Raw genomic sequence first — 22,535 nt, 5'->3', positions numbered from 1 at the left:
TCAGGAAATGCAGCTCACAAAGCAGTCGTCAGAGAACGCACTTTACGAACGAACAAACCGGTCAGCAGAAAACGCCCTCCGCAAAACAGCCACGAGATGTTCGCGCCCCGAAAGGCCCGCTCCGTTCTCTGCGCAACGCAGAGGACTGCTCCCGGCAGAGCCGCGCTGGGCGTCTGGCCCCGTCCCGAGGGTGCTGCCGGCGCGGGGGTGGGGGGTGGGGGGCACTCACCACAGGTTGACTAGGAAGGGGTGCTCCAGCCCCTGCATGATTTGGAGCTCCCGGAACACGTTCCGCACTTCATCCCTCTCGATGCACTTCTGCTTGTTCATGTACTTCATCGCGTACATCGTCCTCGTGTCCCGCTTCTGCACGATGCACACCTGAGCGACAGCCAAAGGGGAGAGCGTTCAGGCTGACGTTTAAAAAAAAACAAAATCAGCCCTCGCTGCATTTCACGTCTCTATTCTGAGAACCTGCTGGCGGGGCATCTCTGGCTACGCCTCGAGTGCCCGGCGTCTGTCACATGGAGAAGCTGCACCAGCGTCGCCGGCTTATCAGATATTTACCCTCAAGCCTGGCCAGTGTCAGTGCTGCAAAAGGAGCTAGAGCCACAGGAAGTGGAAGAGGCAGCCCTGCCCCGCAGCCAGGACAGCCCACTCCGTGGTCCATGACACAGGCCAGCGGGGCCGGGGGGCTAATTCAGGCGGAAGGAGCAGAACCTGACCCATGCTGGCAGCTGCGCAGCGAGACCCCAGGCCCCGCGCCCATCAGCGGGATGCGTCTGGGGCTCGCGGGGCCCCTACAGTTGGTTTGCCCACGGGGTGCCTGCCCGATGGCCGTCTTCCTGCCCGGCCTGCGCTGGCCCGCTGCTCACCCTTCTTCGCGGGCCCACCGCGCCTGTGCCCCGCACTCCAGTCCTCGCCTCGGAGCCCGCTCCTGGGAAAGCCCCAACGAAGGCCTGTGGCCGCTGCGGGCAGGGAAGGGGGCATCGCGGGAGCAGTGACACGGCTCCATGGATCGGGCGCTTTGGTGCAGGCCAGCCTCTGAGCAAACGGTCTCCTTTATGATCTCACTCAATCCCCACAAGACCCTTAAGAATAAAGCCATCCTCTTCCCTTGAGCGCGAGGAAGCGGCCGCCCCAAGGGACCAATGAACTTGCCCAGAGTTCAACAAGCTGTTAAATAGTGGGTCTGACTTTTGAGTGACCTTTACTGGGGGCAGGGTCGGGAGGATGGATGGCCAGAGGAACCTCCCTGGGGGATTCATGCCTTTCTCATGTCTCAGGACTCAAACCCAGACTCTGCCTCCCCAGCCCCCATTTTCCACCTGTGATGCCTCCTCCCTAAGAACAGGACCCGGGGGAGAGAGGACAGGGCCCGGGAGAGAGGACACAGGATAAAACCAGGGACCTGGCTAAGGAGCTGGGGGTTTCTGTTGAGCATCCCAGGTTGCTCTGGCCTGCGGTATGGACCCCCTGCAGCTCTGATAGGCTGTGGGCCTGTCTGGGGCAGACACGGGACGATGGGGAAGCTGAACTCCGACTCCAACTTCGGCTCTGCCTCTGAGCCTCGTCTCGGTCTGAACTGAGCAAAGCCCACCCTGTGCCGCTGGCGTGACACAGAGAGAGAAATGAGACCGAGTATTAGGGGGGCCGTAAATGTCACGTGAATCTTAATGCCTTCATCAGCACTGTTCATGGGACTCCAAAAGGATGTGTTCATTTCCAGGCAGCAAAACGAGTGGCATAAAGGCCCATGGAACTTCCTTTTCCAGTGACCTTGAACCTGTAAATCACCAGCAGGCTGAACAAAAGCACCAAGGAGCCCTGGCTTTGTGGGGGATCCCAGCAGAGACTTCTGGAGCCCTGGGTACCCGAGACCCTGCAGGGAGACGTGTGGCGGGCTGGTCGCTCGACCCATCAGTATCTGTCCTCTCCCTCTCTTCTCATTTCTCTTCTCAGAATCGATGCCCAGCAGACGCAGCGTCTGCGGGGCAGGGAGCCTACGGCCCGGCCGGCCACATCGACCTCAGAGAGCCGGGCTCTGATCAGACGACGTCTGCCCAACGCCGGGTTCCCAGTCCCTGGCTCTCTTCGGTGATCACGATGGGCAAAGGGGCCCAGATGGCTCTCACCCCCCAGGGAGGGGCTGGAGGAGCGTGGCCCTCACAGGAGCTCAGGGGCGGGTACGGAACTGGAAGAGACGCTTCAAAATTAAATAAGAATTTCAACTTTCGCAGTAGTGCTAATGATATTTGAATAGAGCTTCACAGTCTGACTTCAGTCCAGGATTTAAATAGGGTGGTTGGTACAGGGTGTGGGCTTGGAAGTTTGGATTTACGAGTGAAGACAGGGAGGTCTAAGGATGGAGAACTGGAACGTCACGTGTACGGGTCCGCCTGACCCGTGTGGCCTCCAGCAGGCGGGCGGTCCTTCCTGCCTCCGTGCTGACGCGGCGAGAGGAGGGGCGTCTGTCCCTCCCAGCTCTGAATCCCATGGCAAGCACGTGCCTGAGGGCCCCTGCGAACCTCCGCAGCACCTCAGCCTCCTGAGCTCGTGACAGGTAGTTCCAGAGAGCCATTGGCAGGCCTCGCCGACAGGCGACCCTGGCCAGGTCCCGGGAACACTCCACGCTAAAACAGAAGCCGTGGGTCCCCGGGGCACCCCCTCTCCTCAGCAGGGCAGCCCGGAGGCTTTTCCGCAAGAAATCGCAGCTAATGAGGCGGAGAATGAGCAATTTGGCCAAAGCCACCCAAGCTGCTAAAAGGCAAGCACCCAATTAACATTCCTCGTTAGTCTAATCCAATTAGAAACTGATGTTATCATTATTAATTACCATTTATTGGCACAGACAAATGAATTCTAGTGAGTGTGGCTTTCAGGACATCTTCCCTAAGGATGGCCCGTGGGAATCACAGCGCACATCGAAAATCGGGGAGGGGGCCTCGGAGCAGCAGAGAATAAGGGTGACAAGAATCCACGTGCGTGGTGCCTGGAGGTCTCCGGCCGGACGTCACGCCCAGCCTGAGTGCTGTTGACAGTGTCAGTCACAGCCGGAGCTCTGGGAGGGGCTGGGATTCTGCACTTTTCAGAAGCTCCCACGGGGTCTGACCTGCAGACCAGCTGAGAACCTCTTGGCTAGGCTCTTCAGGAATGTCTCTATCGGGCTGCACCTCCAGTGACCTTACAGTCGGGATTCGAACCCCCACTTTACAGCTCAGGCAGGCCAGCTCCGAGGACCCCAGCATCTGAGAGGCCAGGGCCGAGCTGGGACCGGGAACTATGTGGGGGCAAGGCTAGCGCTGTCCTCCCGGGGGCCCTCCCGGGGGCCGGCCTGGGCTGCCCTTCCTACCCGCCTCAGCTGATGCCCCCCCCCCCCCCAGCTGGTGGGCACCCAGCAAACGCTGTTGACTCAGTCAATGGCCGGAGCGTGACAATAAAGGGCAGTGTTTTGTTTGCAGGAGCAAGATTCTGGGAAAGAACCAATTTGGAGGGAAAAATCAGGATGAAATACAGTCACTAAGGAGAGAGGTCATGTTGGGACCTTGGTTCAAACACCCTTCGTGACAGAAACATGGCTTTGCAGACAGTGACCGTGACCTGCCTGAGCACATCTGCCCGTCTCTCTGTAATAGCAGAACAATTTCCTTCAAGGAGTTAACGCGACCCATTAACTGCCTGCAGCCAGAAGCAACCACAGCTCTGCCAGTGAGATATATTAATCTGCTAGAGGCTTCTGGGAAAAGTCTTGCTTTCTGGTTAAAAGGCAATGGTGACACGTGGTCCCCTTTTCCCCCCTCTACCACCTTCTGGTCTTTCCTTCCTTGAACACGTATGTGATGCCCGGGGCGGCCGCAGCCCCTCATGACCACGAGGCCAAGAGCATCTCAAAGATGCCGGACCTGTTCTCACGGAGCCCCCTACCTCCCCACTCCTTTCCGTGTGAGAAAAACCAACCCCTCTCTGTCTGCGCCTCTTTAGGTCGTTCTCCTGCGCCTCCGCGCTGAGCACCCCTGACCTGACACACACAGTGCGTGAGGGTTTCTCACAGTGCAGAGCGCCGCGGGGGCTCTGACCGAGGGTGCCTCCCCGGGGTGAGCAAAGGCTGGCCTCATAGACACGGAGACTGAAAGGGTGGTGACCAGAGGCAGGGGTGGGGGGATGGCGGATGATCACCAGAATTAGGGGGGTGGTCACACTGTTAGGTATGGAAACGTCAAATCACTAGACCGTAATGCACCTGCCACTAATATAACCAATGTGAGCTGTGTACCAACTACAGTTAAGTAAAAAAAATAAAGGAAGGAAAAACAGCCGGCCTCCAGAAACATAAGGGGATGAGTAAGCATTTATTAAACGGCAGCCACAGGCCTGGAATCATACCAGCCACGAGGCTGTGACCGTCCCCTCAGAACTCAAGGGTTAGTGGGGAAAACACACGACACTCAGGAAAGCCACGCCCCTCGCTGCGGGTCCTTGGCCCTCCAGCGTCTGGCCCCAGCCCCCTTCGGACCCCATCTCCTCCCCACTCACTGCCCACCCTGGCCCGGCCTCAGCGCCGTTCCTGTGGCTGAGATGCTGGTCCCCATGTGTCCCCGGTCTTGGGCCCTCGCCTTCTTAGGCTCTGCTCACGGGTCACCTTACGAGGGGAGCGTGCCTGGGCTCCCGTGTGAAAGAGCCAGCCCCTCCTCGGCCACTCCCCGCTCCCTGTTTCCTCTACCTCCCAAGCAGCTCCTGCCACAGGACACGCATCTTGGTTTATCCGTTAATTATTGCCGGTCTCCCCACGGGGCTGTTAACCCACGACAACAGGGAGTTTTCTCGCTTTTATTCCCTGCTCCGTCGTCAGGGGCGAGGGCAGTGCCTGGCACAAAGCAGGCATCTCGCTGATACCTGAAGCTGGCCGAGCGAGTGAACGGACAGTTACCACTTAGGCAAGGGCAGTGGGCACATGGGGCGCGGGGACCCCACACGAGGGAGCTGACCCAGGATATGCGATCAGGGGAAGGCCTGGTGGGAAAGGCTGCATTTGAACGGTCCCCCCGTGGCCCGGGGCGGGCTTCAGGAAGACGAGGGTGCAGCGGAGGGAGGACGAAGGGCGCCGTGGGGACGAGGGCACGGCCCCACTGGAAGCGGAGCGACGGGACGTGCCGTTAGCATGGTAGACGCCCGTTTTCTCACCGTCCTCACCTGTAGAAGGGGTGAGGAGGGCGACAGGGTAAGCACTCACTAGATTACTGACTAGGACGGCAATTACGATTACCGTTCATTCACACGTGCGCCGAAGGGGAGCGCAGAGGACGTCAGAGACACGGGCGGAAATGACCTAAGAAAGACCTCAGGAGCAATTTCCCCGTTGTCTGGTGTGCTGGTTAATTTTATACGGCAGCTTGGCTGGGCCACGGTGCCCAGATATGTGCTCAGACACTGTTCTGGATGAGCCTGTAAAGGTGCTTTTGGATACGATTAATTTCTGATGACTGTAAATCAACGGACCTTGAGTGAAGCAGATTGCCCTACCTAACGTGGGTGGGCCTCGCCCAATCAGTTGGTGGCCTGCACAGAACGGACACGCACCCCGCTGCACGGGAGGGAATTCAGCGGTAGACGGCCTTTAGAACTGAACTGGCACATCGGGTCTCCCTGGGCTCCAGCCCGAGAGCCTACCCTCCAGATTCGGGGCTTCCATATGTACATACACACACATCCTGTTAGTTCTGTGCCTCTGGAGACCCTTGACTACGACACCTGGCCGTGAGCCAGCCAGGAGCAGCAGGCAGCGCCTGAATTCAGCTTCCCACGGGCCCAGGGAGCCACCGAGGCCTCCGGAGCTGGGCACCCGGCCTTTCCCCCGGTCCCCTCAAGTGCTCGGACTGCTAGGCGCTTGATTCTAAACTGTCTGCTCTCAGTCCGCATGCAGAAAGGGGGAGTGCCCCGGGAGGCGCCCCTCCACGGCGTGTCAGGTTCCGCTCCAGGCCACGCTGACCTCCCCCAGGGCCGCTGAGAGACAGCACGCCCACCCCGGGCCCTTTGTCCCGAGTCCGAGTTCCCGCCTGTGCTGGGCAATGGCCCCTGCTGTCCCCCCGAAGCAGTGCGGCAGCACCTTGGGTGTCGTCGCAGAAGAAGAGGAGACAGAGGTGAGAACGGGGCAGGGAGAGACGGCCTTAAGGGGCGCATTTTCCCCAAACCCTGTAAGCGGCAGCCCTAACCTGGGGCACCTCAGAGCGCGGCTGTATTTGCAGAGAGGGCCTTCAAGGAGATAATTAAGTTACAACAGGGTCACTAGAGTGGACCCTCGTCCAATACGACAGTGTCCCTATAACAAAGGGGAAATTTGGAGACACACACACACACAGAGAGAAATGACGAGCGCACGCAGGGAGGAGACGGCCGTCTACAAGCCAAGGAGAGAAGCTGCAGAAGCAGCCAGCCCTTCAGACACAGCACCAGACCTCTGGCCTCCAGACCCGAGACAGTGATTCCGGCTGTGACAGTGCCCCCCACCTCCAGCCCGTCTGTGGGACTTTGTCACAGCAGCGCTGGCAACCTCGTACCATTGGCTTTTGTCCTGAGGGTGTTGGAGAGCTTCTGGAAAGTTTTAAAAGCAGATCCTAGGTATACAATTGTGAATGAATACATCACTAAAGAATAAACGAACAACGAACATGGCAAGTCTGAGCTTTGAGGAGGAGAGGTGTTCTTTCCGATAGCAGGATGGAGGAGAGTTTGGCGCAGTTCCAACAGGTGGCTGTGGGTTTTATAAATAAATTAATGCCACTGTTTACACACGGTCCTGTCCGATGTCCCAGGGGAGACCCCAGTGTCAGGAGACGCCAAAGGAAGTCGTGGGGCCGGGGCCGGGGCCAGCGCTGGGGCTCCGGCCGCCCTCAGTGCTGGAAACGTGTGCCCGTGAGAGGGCCCGGAAGGCTCGTCCAGCGGGTGGCATGAGACTCATTAAGGGAACATGACAGCAAAGGCACACGAGCGGTGAAGCCAGTCAAACGTCGCGGTCAGTAACGGGTCGGCTGCCCTGGCCGAGGCTTGAAAGGCATTCACGAGTGAGCCTGTGATATTTCCTGTGATATTTAGCTCTTAATAAAGCGATCCCGGGAGCCAGCAAATCCTGCCAAAGCGTGCCTCAGGCCAAACGCCGCCTAATTAATATAAAATGAATAAATATTTCATTAAAACGAAATGAATTCCATCCTTTATGAAAGGTCTGCGTGAATAAGCCAGGCTTCCAAGCAGAAGCATCACGTTTCAGAATTCCGAAAGTGATGCTCACAGAAGAATAACAGCTCACTCCTCGGGCTCCCCGAGGTCAGGCGACGTGCCCGCAGTCGCCTGCGTCAGCCAGAATTCCAGCTCAGTGCTGTCAGGCTTGGGAGCTGAGGCTTCCCACCGCTGTCCACAGGCTGACTCGTGCATTTTCCTGAGAAGAGCAACCTCATAACAGGTCTGTCCAGAAGGTACCCAGCCATGTGATGTGAAAAACAGAGACAATTCTTGAAGAAGATACAAGAAACACTGTACACAGGACAATGACGCCTCAGTCCCCTTCAAAGCAGGCACCTTGGGACCTCACCCAGCTCTCCCAGTCGCCATCAGCTGCCCCGTCATATCTTCCTGAATCTCATAAATGGTCTGAAATCTCTTCCCTTTCAAAGGTGACTTTAGTTTGGGGAAAAGCCAGAAGTCACAGGGCGCCCAGTCTGGGCTGTAGTCGGGCTGAGTTTCCTGGGTGATTTGATGTTTCACAAAAAAACTCTGCATGAGACGTGATGCGTGAGCAGGGACATTGTCGTGGTGAAGCTGCCGGTCACCAGGTACCCACAGCTGCGGCTTCTGAGTCACCTGAATAGTTTCCGAGGAGGAATGTTCACGCTTAACACAAAATTTGATGCAGATTCGCTGCTCTCCTCGCTCAGTCATTTTGAATGCGACAACCACACAGTACGCATGCTCACTCAGTGGTGTTTACCACCCCCACTGACCGGTACAGTGAAGCCGTCATTGTTCCCACGTGCCCATTCCAGCCCTCTCTCCTTGGCTGCCAGGTTACACCAATGTCACGCACACCATTCTCCTTATATTAAAAACGGCTGGGCTTTTTCTGGACAGACCTCGTATCCCAAGGCCCTGCTTTGGCAGACGCGGTGCCGCTGCCCCATCACTAACTCTGCGCCTGCCTCAGGGCCTTTGCATCTGCTGCCCCTTTTGTCTATGGGGTTCTCTCCCCCAGCTCTTCACAGTTAGGTCTTGGCTTAAATGACTCCTTCTCAAGGAGGCCTTCTCTGTGGCCCTCTCCTCCGAGGACAGCGGCAGCCCTGTCCTCCCGGGTCATTGCACTAGACTGTCCCCCAGAGAGTGACGGTCACGGCTGAAATACCGTATTTGCTTATTGTCTGCATGTTGGTCTGTTCCCTGCCATCCTGTCAGCTCTGCAGCCTCGCAGACCTCGTCTGGCTGCTTGCCACACACAGCCGCCTAGAACGCCTGGCTGTAGACAGTGCCCGTCCAGCCCCAAGTCCCGCTGTGCGTTTCTACTCTGCTCCCCGTCTCTGGAAGACTCAGCCACTTAAAAGATAAAAAAGATTCCAAAAGACTACTCTTTTTAAGGGAAAAAAACCCCAAGTTAAATGTTTCTCAACATTCAAACTGATGAACGCACCTGTAAAACCTCATCCCTGTTTCATTCTACAGCGGAGACGTCACCGTCGGGGCCCTCAATCGGCTAGTCTGCTATTAATCCAATATTTTTTTCACACCACCAGTTCGCACGCAGACGTGAAAGTCTGCCCTGTGGGACGAGACAAATAATAACGTGCTTGTGCACAGAAACGAGGGCCCTTGCATAATACGGCAGCGCGGAGCCGGGCACGGCCGTCCCTGCAGCCTTGCTCGCTTCTCCCAGGCCCGCCCTGTGAGGGACGTAACGGGCTCTCGGCGCACCCCTCCGTGCCGCCTTCTGCTGTGTTCTGTGCGGGCTGCCTCCGTGAATTTTAATTAACTCCCCACTTATTTTGCTTCAACGCTCCGGCTCTTCAAGCACAGGGACCATTGCCCGTCCAAAAAAGACACCTTGGAAGCAAACCTTCTCCCAAAGGTCTCCTCCGCCCTCCCTCGGAGGTCACTGAGCCCTGCTCACTCCCAAGTGCACTCAGAGCGAGCGCGTCAGCCTGGACGCGGCTGGTGCAGACGCGGGACTCGGCAGGCTCCAGCCTCGGGGCGTCTCAAGGAGCGTGGGGCTGGGGGTGCGGCGGTAATCGGAGGGGCGGCTGTGGGTAAGGCAGGCTTGCCGCAGGGGAGACGGAGCAGTCGGCCTCGGGACCCTCGGCCAGAGACGATCGGTGTCCACCGGTCCCCCAGATCTTCCCAGATGAATGATTAATTGTGACGTTCTTTATTCACTTATACAACCTCCATTCATTTACATTACATATCACATAGATGTTCTCTGTCATTTGTACATATGTGTATATACCCATATACACCGTGTGGTGGGTATGAATATATATATGTATATTGTGGGTATGTGGATACACACATACATACATGTGTGTACATATACTGCTATGTGAGAGTACATTTATATGTGCATACATATACACTCATGTATGCATCTATCCTATACGCGTGGGGGTAACATGTATGTGTGCCTATGTATTGTTTAGTGGGTGTATATTTATGTGCGTATACGTGTACGTGTACACAGGTGTGCACATATACTACTTAGTGGGTGTATATATATATACATGCGTATGTACTGCTTCAGAGAAGGAAAACTCTGACTCCAAAAAACCTCCGCTGCCTTGCGGCATACCTCTTCAGGGGAAAGGCTAAGGGAGTAAACCCCGACAGAAAATCCGGAGCCGGAGTCCCTAAGGCGGTTTGACGTTGTAGTCAACACCGGCAACTCCTGCGGCGCACCTGAAGCCAAGCTGTATTGACTCCGTCTTTCCCTTGGACCCTTCAGCTGCGAAGAGAGGGGGGGTCTGCTGCATGGGCAACAGCAGACCCTCCATATCACCCTGCCCGGGCTCTGTAGCTTCAGCTTCACTGGAGAGGACACTCCAGCGTCATCGCAAGATGTCGATTCAACACGGGAGGAGACAGATACCGTGTCACTCCCGAGTCGGACTGCACAGCCATTCTCGGCGGTGCAGATAGACTCTTAAGAAGCTACACCATCGTCTCTCGAGACGGACGGCTGCCGACGAGATGTACTGCTTAGAAGGTATATATGTATATACATATGTGCATACAGATATGCACTCCATATGTGCAGGTGAGATACATGCACCTGTTCCTGTTTCTTTGCTCTGTGCCTCCTTCTTTCCTTCTACAGACAGACCTCCGCCTTTACCACTTCCTGAGGGAGGCGGGACCAGACGCAGATCTGTCTTCTTACAGCGCACAATCCGGGAGGGAAAAGGGCAAGCCCTTCCCCTGCGGTCCTGTGGGAGGTTCTGAGTGGCTGGGTCTGGGCCACACAGCCTCCTGGGAGCAAGCCCTGGTCTAGCAGGACAGGGTCCGAGTGGCGGCTCAGCCACATCCCACGCCCATCTCAGAGGGGAGGGGGGGCCACAATGACTGACAGTCCTCTGGGCCACACGGAGTGGGGAGGCGGTCTCCTATGGAAAGGGACGTTGTGATAAGAAAGGGGACTGAATAGCATGCAGGGGAGTAAAAAAAGAAAGAAAAGAAGAACAGCAGCTGCTGCAGTTCCTCATTCTTTTTCCACTTTATAGATGAGAAAAATTAGGCACCGTGGGGTTAACTGACTCTCCCAGGTGCCCACACCTAACACTAAGCAGAGGCAGCCCGACCCCAAGTTCCTGTGCTTCCACTAGCTACGCACACATTACTCTGCCGGGCCTCAGTGGCCCCAGAAGTCAGCACTAAAGGGGTGATTAAAACCGTCAGTCAGTTCCTGCAGAGACCAGCCACCCCCTGCAGCTCTTCCCTTGGGGCGCCACTAGGGAAGCGTGAAGGTAAACGGTGTGAGCTCACTCCTGATAACCGGGGCCACTGTCAGAGTCTAACAATGAACCGTCTTCCTGGAAAACTAATAAAGGCCAGACAGCGAGTCTGCCAAAGGCAGAAAGCGAAGCCAAAACATTCACTATGAGGAGGAGCGTGGTTTCTCCCCTCTGGGCTGAGTCAGTCCCACGCCCTGCATGGAGGCGAAGGGCTCAGGACCCGAATCGTCGAGAACGTGAGGTTCAAAGCCACGGGCTTCTGGGTGTTCCCCGTGGTACCCATGGTGCTGTGCATTCAAAGGGGGCAGCAGATGTCCTAACATCATAAAATGCTCAAACGGAGGACAACAAACAACAGAAAGGGAAGGTCAGACGGGATTTTAACTGTTCCGTTGTTTAACCCTTTGAGTGCCCATGTCGCTGTGAGTGCCGCGGACGAATTTTCCCGAAAGTGCCCGCGTCGCTCCCAGCGACTCTTTTTCCCACGGCTATCAATGTAACTAACAATGGAATAATTCCTATTTCATGTTTTCTCTTTTTCTGTTCCTCAGGTTATATGTTGATATAACTTTTTCTCACGTTGATCCAAATGTCAGTTTTTACGCTTGTTCACATACTGACATACTAATTCTGTTATAATTTTTACTTACATTTTAAACGGTCCTTTTCATTTCATTTATCTTTGCAATAATTGTCGAAACGCTACGCAGCATGCCTGATACGGAAGCGTTTGCTCACGGATGTTTTCACTGCTTCACAGTAGAGTGTTAGCATTTTGTTTATAAGCTGGTTTCCACTGTGGGTATCTACTGATATATGTCTCCAGTGTGAATGCCATTTGTGTTCATTTTTCTGTACGTTGTGATGTTGTCTTTCTTTTTCAAAAATCTATGCACTATTTGGCATACTTCTTGATTGTTATCCATGTTGCTATGTGTTTTTTCAAGTTATAATCACAGGTTTTATATTATGCCATAGCCATATATTATATTTCAAAAGCCATAGTGAAGGAAAGAATTTACTTTTTCTAAAATAATTGTTATAATAAAATAACTTTAATGCAATAAGTTTTTTGCTAAATTGCATCAAAGAACACTGCTTACAAAAGAAGAGTGTATTTACTATATGTCGTGAAATTTTCAGCAAATTATGATGACTAATAATGTTTTTATAGGTATTTTTCATAAACTCTGCATTTCTCAGCAAAACAGCCTGGCGTTTCTCACATGGATTTTAGCGATCACACGTGGCACTCGGAGCGTTAAGTTCAACCACTCGTCCTGAGATTACGGGCAGACTTCCTAAACTCTCTGGGCCACCCTCTTCTGAGAAACCTGGAGAGAGAAGCCTCAATCGGCACAGAAGCTCTGCCTAAATCGCTGGCGGGCCCCTGAAGGCCACGGTAAGCTGCCTGGCAGAGAAGGAAAAGAGGGGACTGAGGTGTGTGCACCCGCCCCAGACACAGAGCAAGCGGTGTCAGTCCAGCCAAGTCAACTGCTTGTTAAAAGTACATTTTCAAAGCAACACAATAGAATCCAAAGTCTCTACAACACAATATTCACAGCATCCAGGACGTCACCAAACATGACTCAACATATAAACACTGGGAAAACCTGACCTGTTCCCAATGGAGGCCGGTCTTACGATAACTCAGATGTTGGCATTAGCACAAAGGACACTGAAACAGTTTTCACGGCTGTGACCATGCCGCACGGTACAAAGGGCACCGTGGTACAAATAAATGAAAATACATACAGGCAATCTAAGCCGAGGGAGAGAGACTCTCAAACCCAGAGCTTCCACCCAGGCATGCCATCGCCGAACAGCTGAAAGTCAATGACGGGAGGAAAGTCATAAAAGGAGAGACCAAAGTGACACAGGACGTACCACACATCATGGCTCAGATTCATGACTTGTCATTAGAAACTGTGGCGATCAGGTGACAATGGGACAGAATCTTTAAAGTAATGAGGAAAAAACTGTCAACCTGATCATCTGTATCCAGCAGAAATAGTTTTCAAGAAAGAAAGGGAATAAATACAGTAAGTTTAGGGGGGTAAAAAAAACCCAAATATTTGGAAATTGAAAAACACATGCCTAAATAATGCACGAGTCAAAGAGAAATTAGAAAATATTATAAACTAAATAACAAAAATACAATATTTAAAGTTTTCTAGAATATAGCTAAAGTGGTACTTAGAAGAAATTTTATAGCTTAAAAAACTTATATTTAAAAAATGTCTAAAATAAACATTACCTACAGCTTCATTGTGAAAATCTAAGAATATATAAACTGGTCAAAAAATTAAGATCAAGAACACAAATTACTAATATCAGAAATGAAAGAGAAGTTATAATTACAGATGCTATAGAAACATAAAGGTTCATATAAAAATATTATAAATTACTTTATGACAACAAATTTGGCAACCTAAAGAAATTTGATACATTCCTTGAAAATTACAATTTACCAAAATTCACATACGAAAAAAACCCAGAAAACCTGAATAGACTCACATCGATTAAAAAAACTGGCCTGGAAACGAAAAGGCTGCCGGTTCGATTGCCGATCAGGGCACGGTCCTGGGTCGCAGGCCAGGTCCCCGGTTGGGGCCGCGCTGGAGGCAGCCAGTGGATGTTTCTCTCCCTCTCTTCCTCCCTCCCTTCCCCTCTCTCTAAAAATAAATAAATAAAATATTTTTAAAAAGAAGTTGATTTTTGTTATCAAAAGCCTTTCCACAATGAACCCCTCACCTGAATGGTTTCATTCATACTCGTAAACCCTATCAAACATTTGAGGAAGTCTTTGAGAAAATGGAGAAGGAAAATGTCTCAACTCATTTTGTAAAACTAGTATAAGTTCTAAAAACAAATCCTAAAATAACTATAGAAAACGACAAAGATAACTATCACGACTAATAATTTAATTAGCAAAATTTCAAAATACAAGATACAAAGATCAATTGTATTTTTATATCTAGCAATAAACAATTAAAAATTAAATTAAAAACAATTCCATTAAAATAGTGCCCCCCAAAAAACCTTTATAAACTATTTAGGGGAAATAGTAATACAATAACACAACAAAGCCCCTGCCCACAAAATTACAAAACATTGCTAAAATAAATTTTTAAATCTCTAATAATAAATAAAGGAAAAAAACAGAACAACACACCATGTTTGTGAATTAGAATCCTCAATGCTGATAGATACCAATTATTTTCAAATTCACATATAAAGCTCATGTAATCTCCACTATAATCTCACCCATCTATTTTATTTTAGATATTGACAAGAATTCCAAAATTTCAATCAAAATCCAAAGACCTAGAATACCCAAACAATCCCTAAAAGAATAAAGTTGGAGGATTTATACTACCTGATTTCAAGACTTACTATCGATCCAGATAGTCCGGTACTTGCCTAAGTCGGTAGGATGAACAGACTAGACCCCAGAAGTAGACCCCCCACTTACACAAGGCATCTGAGCTTTCACAGGGACACCAAAGCCGTCTAATAAGCAAAGGAAATTTTTTTCAAGAAATGGATATCCACATCCAAAAAAAAAAAGAGAAGCTCAACCCTTATATCACATCATACAAAAAATATAATTCAAAATGAATCATAAGACTAAACCTATAAACTAATCCATAAAAATTTTACAAAGTAAACACAGGAAAATATCTTTGAGACTGGAGTATATTTCCTTGAGCCAAGTTTTCTTCTACAAGTCACACAGAGCGATAACCCTAAAAGGAAAAACTCAATAAATGAGACCTCATTGAGATGTAAAATGTCTGTGCACCAAAACAAACCACTAGTAAAATTAATAGGAGAACTACAGTTTTGTAGAGAACAGTCTCATATCTGAGCAAGGACTGGTATCCGTATATCGTCGGCAGCCGTCCGTCTCGAGAGACGATGGTGTAGCTTCTTAAGAGTCTATCTGCACCGCCGAGAATGGCTGTGCAGTCCGACTCGGGAGTGACACGGTATCTGTCTCCTCCCGTGTTGAATCGACATCTTGCGATGACGCTGGAGTGTCCTCTCCAGTGAAGCTGAAGCTACAGAGCCTGGGCAGGGTGATATGGAGGGTCTGCTGTTGCCCATGCAGCAGACCCCCCCTCTCTTCGCAGCTGAAGGGTCCAAGGGAAAGACGGAGTCAATACAGCTTGGCTTCAGGTGCGCCGCAGGAGTTGCCGGTGTTGACTACAACGTCAAACCGCCTTAGGGACTCCGGCTCCGGAGATATATATATATATATATATGGAGATATGGATATGTATATTATAAAATATATATATAATATATATATCCCACTCCTCACTAATAACATCACAACCCAGTTTTTAAAAACAGCACCACGTCTTGAACAGAAACTTCACAAATGAAGATATAAGACTCCTCACCAAGCCCTTGGAAGAAAATGTTCATCACCACGACTCATCGGGGAAACGCTAACTAACCCGCAGCGCGATACTCCCACACACCCAGGACACCTGACGTGAAAAACCCCGGCACGCCGGCAAGGCTGTGAAGCACATGGAAGTCTCCGGAGGAGGGTAACCTGGCACAAGCCCATTGCAAAGCCTTTTGGCAGTTTCATACAAAACGAAACAAACGCCTACTCTATACCAGGCCATTCCAACCCCAGATGTTAAACCGTGAGAAACGAAATCACATGTTCACAAAAAAGACTACAAAGTTTCCCAGCAACGTTCTGCAAAGTAGCGAAAACCAGAAACAACCTTGGAGTCTATCGCGATGAAAACGGACTAGCAGACTGGGACATGTTAATACAGTGGTTCTCCACCTTTTCCATCCCAGGGCGCACATAAACTAATGAGCAAAATTCCACAGCACACCCAAAAAATTATTTTCTTCCAATCTGACCAAAAAATAGGTATCATTTTGATCTGCTCACACCAGATGGCCACTGTGGTGTGGGCTGTTGTTACCTTTTTGTATGTGACAATCTAAGGGAGGAGGGGTCAGTGTCCCTGACTCAGTAGTCAGGTCTTGCGCGGTTTAAAATGCTTTGTGGCACACTGGTTGAAAATCACCGGGTTAACAGAATGGAATATGATCCATCAGAGAAAAGAAAAAAGTACTGGCACACAACAGCATGGATGAACACCCAAACATTATGAGGCAAGTCATGATGCAAAATGCTAAGCATTAGGAAGTCACACACAAGGTCCTTACTGTACGACCTCATCTCTTTTAAGTTCTAGAGCAGGCAAACCTCAGCTACAGAGGATGGAGGGGTTGAGTACAGATGAGTGTTGGGTGGTGAGGGCCAGCAGGGGACTTCTGGGTGACGGGAATGTTCTATATCTTGGGAGAGGTTCAGGTGACACAGGTGCATGTGTTTCTCAAAACCCAACAACTGTGAATTTGAGGTTTGTGCATTTCCTTGTTTGTGCTTTTGCAGCAAAAGAAAAACTATAGGCAAATCTCTTTGCTGAGATAATTGGGGTAAGTGTACAGATATTTTCAATTTACTATAAAATTCATAAAAGAGAAGATGGATTGATGGCTGAATAGAATAGGTATCTCATAAAATAAATTTGGTCAATGTTAATTGTGGAATTTAGAGGGTGGATATGGGGGCTGACTATAAAATTCTTTCAACTTTGCTATATGTTTGAAAATGTTCACACTAAAGTGTTAGAAAATATTATGGAGACATTTAGTCAACCCTGCCCTCTACGTGAAGTGTCCTTTCTGAAGTCTGCATTTGGTGTCCCCCAAACTCACCCCGCATACCCATACCTCCCGGGCTTTTCTCCATCAGTGATTTTCAGACTGGATTTTAATTATCTGTTTGTTTCTCTGCCTCCTCCATGTACCTGAGAGATCCCCAAAAGCAGACGCCACATCTTGTTCACTTCTGCAACCTCAGAACCCAGAACAGGATCCAGAACAACATGATCCCCCAAATGGTGAACGGATGGATGGACGATGGATGAATGGGTAGGTGGATGGATGGATGATGGATGAGAGATGATGGATGGATGATGGATGGTTGGGTGGAGGGATGAATGGATGGCTGGCTGGATCTTTTGAAGGAAGAATGAATGAATAAAAGAGTAAAGAAATCAACCTAAGTTGGCTAATTTTATATCAATTCTACACAAACTACCAATAACAGGTCATAGAGAAAATTCAATGACAAGGCTCCTGTTAAGTCAGAACTACGTGGTTTTCCAGAAGAGCAAGCGCCATGAAAGATCGGGAGCCTTCCCAAGCCTCATCCCAACATTTATCAATAGTGACCTGTCACACATGACGAGATGCTTTGGGAGTTTAAACGTACACAACAGCCCTGCTGATCCCAGTGCCCCCCTTAGGCCCAAACAAATGCCCCTCCACGCAAGAACCGTGCGTGCCCGCTACCACCACCTCCTTCTGAAAAGCACATTTAGTCCGAGTCTCCCCTTCCCCCTCGCTGCTGCCTAGGAGGGGAAGTGCCTACACAGTGAGGGGATCAGCGCTGACAGAGTGCAGGTCTGGTTTCGCGCCAGACACTGCACCGCATACCCTAACTGGCTTATCGCGGCAGCCTGGTGTGGCAGACACGGCACGTCCGTTTTCCACGCCCTGCCCGCTCCGAAGCCCTTGCTGACCGACTTCCAGTGGGGGCGACCGCCCCAAGGGAAACCCCTATCTGCCCAAGGACACCATGTAAGGACGCGATGCCCCTTATCCCGAACGGCCCTGTGACCCAGAGCCCAATCTGCAGGGTCGGGGAGCAGGTGGCGATACAGCTGGAGAATTTGGTTCAAGGGGACAGAGAAGTGAAAACGGAAATGAGGTATACAGGAACCACAAAAGCCTTAAGGAAAGAAAATCTAGCCTGGCTGGTGTGGCTCAGGGGACTGAGCACCGGCCTGCGAACCAAAGGGTCGCCGGTTCGATTCCCAGGCAGGGCACAGGCCTGGGTTGCAGGCCAGGTCCCCAGTTGGGGGCGTGCAAGGGGCAACCACACACTGATGTTCCTCTCCCTCTCTTTCTCCCTCCCTTTCCCCCTCTCTAAAAATAAGTAAATGAAATCTTTTTTCTTCAAAAGAAAGAAAATCTGCAGCATGTTTCTATGGATGCATCTTGAGGACATTACCCTCGCTGCGAGATTCCACGTAAATGAAGCGTATAAAACAGTCCAAGCCACAGAATCGGGGACAGAGTCTGGGCGAGGGACATGGAAAGTCACTAACTAATGGGCGGAAGGGTCAATTGTGCAAGATGCACACCCGAGATCTGCTGTACAACGCCACGCCCACAGCCAGGGCCAACACACTGTACCCTGAAAACGCTGTGAGGAGGGCAGGTCTCCTGTGAAGTGTTCGTTCCAAATAAAATGTTTTCATGAAATGCCAGTGTTGCAGAAAGGAGCTGATGCTGGCCCTCTCGTAAGCTGGTGGGTTTTTTCCGCTTCCCTCATTTGGATCCTCAAGGGGGAAATAGCATTAGCGATCTTGAAATAATCACCATTGTAATTCACCGAAACCAGGGCTGCCGTGGTAATTTGATTTTCGGAATGAAATTACAGCGGAACCAAAGGAAACTGTTCAGACTTCCTTTCTCCTTTCAGATTTGGCGAGTCCGGGGCTTTCTGCCGCACGGCGCCCGGCCAGCCACAGAAAACCAGACGCGGAAGCCCACGCCCAGCGGTCGCGACGGGGATGGTGCGTGGATGGAATGTTTTAGGACCCGTCACTCTTACCTTTCCAAAACTCCCTTTCCCGATGGCCCGCAGAATCTGAAAATGGTCAAAGTTGACTGCAAAAGAAAAAGGGGGGGGGGGGGCGGGGAGGAGACAAGTCAGATGTGGCAAAGCTCGTGCTGCTTCTGGAAAGTTCTTACCTAACCATTTATTCCAAACGGCTCCCAGTTTCAATTGCTTGCCTTTGCTGAGGAAGCACCCTGCCCCAACCCCCCCCCCCGAATGGACACTCTTGGGATTTTCCATCCCCACCCCTAAGGCAGCTGACACCTCCCTGGTGGGCCCGTAGGGAAAGGGATGACAGAGAACCCCATGGACACTTGGGTTACCAAATTCCCATACCTGCCGCTTTCCCCTCGGCCGGGACAACCTGCCCCACGCCCGCTCCCCACGGCGTCCATCTGGCACACTTATCTCCCACGCGCAGACAGCAGCTTACCCGCCCGAGCGTCCAAGAAGCTAATCCCGCCTCCTTTGTAGGAGCCCTAAACCCTCACCTGCCACGACCACGTCATGGTCCCTTCCTGCGTGGACGCCAGTCTCTGCCCGGGGTCGTGAGCTCCTGGAGGAGAGGGCGGAGAGCCCCGGCCGTCCTCCTGGAGCATCCTCTCTCAGCCTCCCCCCAGGACGGAGGCCTGGACGGGGTCCCCGTGGTTGCTGTTCCCCGTGCCTTCCGCCAGCCCGGCTTCCCTCCACGCCCGACAGCCAGCGCTGTACACGGGCCACGCGCTGGAGGCAGCGGGCGCCTTTCTGGCTCCCTTCTGCTCGGCCACGCGCTCCTTGCTCAAGCACCTGCCGGGCTCCCACGTAGGGCCCCCCCGCTCACCTTCCTGCTTTTGCACACACACAGCCTTGGGCCCCCAGTCCTTACACACCGCAGCCCACCCAGCCCGCGTCCTACAAGCCTCCGCTTCCACGGGTGCAGAGGCTCCATCATCCCCGATGGCCGATGGCCCCACAAGGTGCTGCTGGTCTCCGGGACGCAGGTACCGACCCCCGCCCACCTCACAGCGCCCCCTGGAAGCTCCCGAGCACCACAAACGTCACCGAGCCAACGCAGACGCCAGGACAAGCCACTCAGTGTTCAGCTGTCCTTGCGAACTCAAGGCCTAGAACTCATCCTGGCTCCTCTCCTCCCGACCCCACATCCAGCCCCTCGGCAGGTCGCGTCCGTTCCACCTCTTCGCCGCCTCTCCCCGCTGTCCGCGCCTGCAGCCGCCCTCCACTCCGACCCCCATCGCCTCCTGCCACAGGGGCCTCCCAGCGCCCGCCCCGACCCTCCCGCCCTGAGATGCGGGCACCACGCCACCGCACTGCTCTCGGGAGGAATGCCTCCCCGCACTGGGGGCCCTGCAGGGCTGGGGGCACCCTCCGAGCTCCGACTGGGGGCCCCGCAGGGCTGGGGGCACCCTCCCCACCCTCCGAGCCCCAGTCACAGGACCTCGCTTTCTGTGCCTGGAGCAGCGGCTCCTGTGGCTTTCATGCTCCCCACCTGGCCCCACACGTGGTCCTCTGCCTCGCTGCCCCCTCTGCACCCCGAGAAGACCACCCTCCCTCTCCAGACTAGGTCTGCTCCGTGCAATCCGCTCAGAGCCCTGTGGGGCTTTCCTCCAAAATGCACCGTCTGTATCTGAGTTTTGGGTTTGATTAGGATCACCGTTCCCCACTAGCCTCTAAGATCCCCGAGGTCAAAGGCATGTTTCTGTTCACCTAGCACAGCGTTAGGACCCGGTCAGCCCTCGACAGACACGCCTCACCCAAGGGAAGGACTGGAAGAAAATCTCCACATTCATAGTGCCAGACACAGTTCCTAGTGCACAGTGAGTGTTCGGGACACACTCTTCTCTTTTTAATTCTTTTTAAAAAGATTTTATTTATTTATTTTTAGAGAGAGGTGTGGCTGCCTCTCGCACGGCCCCACCAGGGACCTGGCCTGCCACCCAGGCGTGTGCCCTGACTAGGAATTGAACTGGTGACCCCTTGGTTCACAGGCTGGCACTCCATCCACTGCGCCACACCAGCTGGGGCAGGGCATATTCTTTAATTAGGTTGGGTGACAGCCAGTTTCCAGCACCTAGCAAAGACTAGGATGTGAATGCCATCGGCCCCTGGGGTGGAAGCTCAGGCAGGGGACAGTAACCACGTGGAGCTGTGTCCCTGCCACGCCACGGTCGGCACCCAGCGTGCCCCTAATGCCTGACGCGCGTCACACAGAGGGATGGGGCCAATGGCTGACTCAGCAAAGCCCAGGCTACTGGACAGAGACTGGTTTCCTCTGAGAACAACCAGCCAGGAGAGGAAGTTCCATATTTCCAGGTCTTCCCCACCCACCGAAGGTCAAGGGAGAAGAGAAGAGGGATGGCCTTGGGCTTGGGACTGCACTCTTATGTGATCAGCAAAGAGTCCCCAAGGTCCCTCCCAGGTGCCACCATTGGCATTTGACACTTGCCCTCCATCAGCAATCCACACCCTGCTTCCCCAAGGGCCCCACGGCTGTTCTTGCTCCTGGAAAGCCAGGCCCCCCAACTCCCCTGCTTTGGGGGAAGATCCCCCCGTGGCCTTTGTCTGCACCTCACAGGCTCCCCCTCTCTCAGGAAGCTTTTCCCCACCCCCACAAACCACCTTCTCCGGGGAGCTACCTCTGAACTTTGAGCAGGGACCAGAGAACCCAGCCTGGACTCAGACAGCTTGGGTTCTCCCTCTGCCACACTCTGAGTGACCTTGGACGAGTCCCCTGGCCTCCCTGTGCCTCGCTCACCCCTCTGTAGAAGGTGGAGCCACCTCTCAGATAGCCCCAGATGTCGGCGATGGGGGACGGGGAGCAAGCCGCCCCGCTCCCCGGGTTCTCCCAGGAGAGAGATTTCCGTGAACAGCCCTGGCCTGCCCCCCGCCCCCAGTGGTGCGCTGGCAAAGCAACGAGCCCACGTGTTTCTGCTCGCCCTGCTCTCTCCTTGGCATCTGTCACTTGGGCGGACCCGTTTTCCCTCTGCTCCTTCTCACCAGGAGCTTTTCAGAGCCAGCCACCACGTGGAGAGGTTTGTGGGGTCCAGACCTATCTCTGGACACGCGGTGCGTCCGGCTAATTGTGGGCGTCAGAGTCAGGAAGCACATGGCTGCTTTCTCCCTCCTGGGGGCAGGCTCAGTTCTCAGGGGCCTCCTCTTGCGTCCAGGGTGCTAACTGGAGAGGGGCGTTAATTACTGAGCAAACTGGCAAAGGTCAGAGCTATCATCACTTTAATGACCGGCATGGTAACATTGTAAATAACCTCACTCACCCACATCCCCTGCACTGCGGGTCCCTGGGGGCATCTGCCGTAATGCACAGGGCGGAGAGGTGCTGACTGACTGCTTACTTCCCTCTTGGACTAGACTGGATTTAAATGACTGAGCGTATGGCCTGCACCTTCCGTTTATTCAGCGTCTCTCTGAGACGTGCACTTGGAATAAGGGAAGACTTGGCGGTGGATAAGCAGGTTGAAATGGCTTCAGCTGGGAGCGTGGCAAGCCAGAGACGGCCCTAGAAAGCCCGCTGTTACTTAGGGTGCCTGGCCCAGAGCAAGGCGACTTGGCTGGGAGGTGTGGGGGTGTGGGAGGGCTGGAGGGTCCGTTTCTCAGGGTGACCATCCAGCCCTGGTTTTCCCAGGACCTTCCTGCTTTTTATTTTTTTAAGTAGAAGTATTAGAATAGCCTTTAGTCAGTCATAAAGACATAACTGTCCGCATGGTTTTTCACTGAACGTCCTGCATCCCTGGCTGGGAACCCCATGGTCCTGGGAGAACCGAGACCACAGGTCACCCGGAAGTTTCTAGGTCATAAACTGTCCCACC

The 22,535-nt window shown here is 52.7% G+C and overlaps 1 protein-coding gene across 4 annotated transcripts in view; it reads right to left on the bottom strand.

The window, feature by feature from the left end:
- The window catches only part of STK32B (serine/threonine kinase 32B), a 155,476-nt gene that overhangs the window by 93,180 nt on the left and 39,761 nt on the right, over positions 1-22,535 (bottom strand). For 3 of the 4 annotated variants that reach the window (XM_090267087.1, XM_090267088.1, XM_090267089.1), the window contains exons 2-3: positions 18,709-18,764; positions 230-381 (exon numbers count right to left, since the gene is read on the bottom strand). In XM_090267087.1, coding sequence (XP_090123213.1) covers positions 230-381; positions 18,709-18,764 — 208 coding nt within the window. The remainder of the gene's footprint in view (positions 1-229; positions 382-18,708; positions 18,765-22,535) is intronic. The other variant, XM_090267090.1, reaches the window with a different exon arrangement.

Source organism: Furipterus horrens, unplaced genomic scaffold (genome assembly GCF_987537825.1).
Source record: "Furipterus horrens unplaced genomic scaffold, mFurHor1.1.pri manual_scaffold_2, whole genome shotgun sequence".
Taxonomy (NCBI): Eukaryota; Metazoa; Chordata; class Mammalia; order Chiroptera; family Furipteridae; genus Furipterus; species Furipterus horrens.
This window is presented reverse-complemented; position numbering and strand designations above follow the sequence as displayed.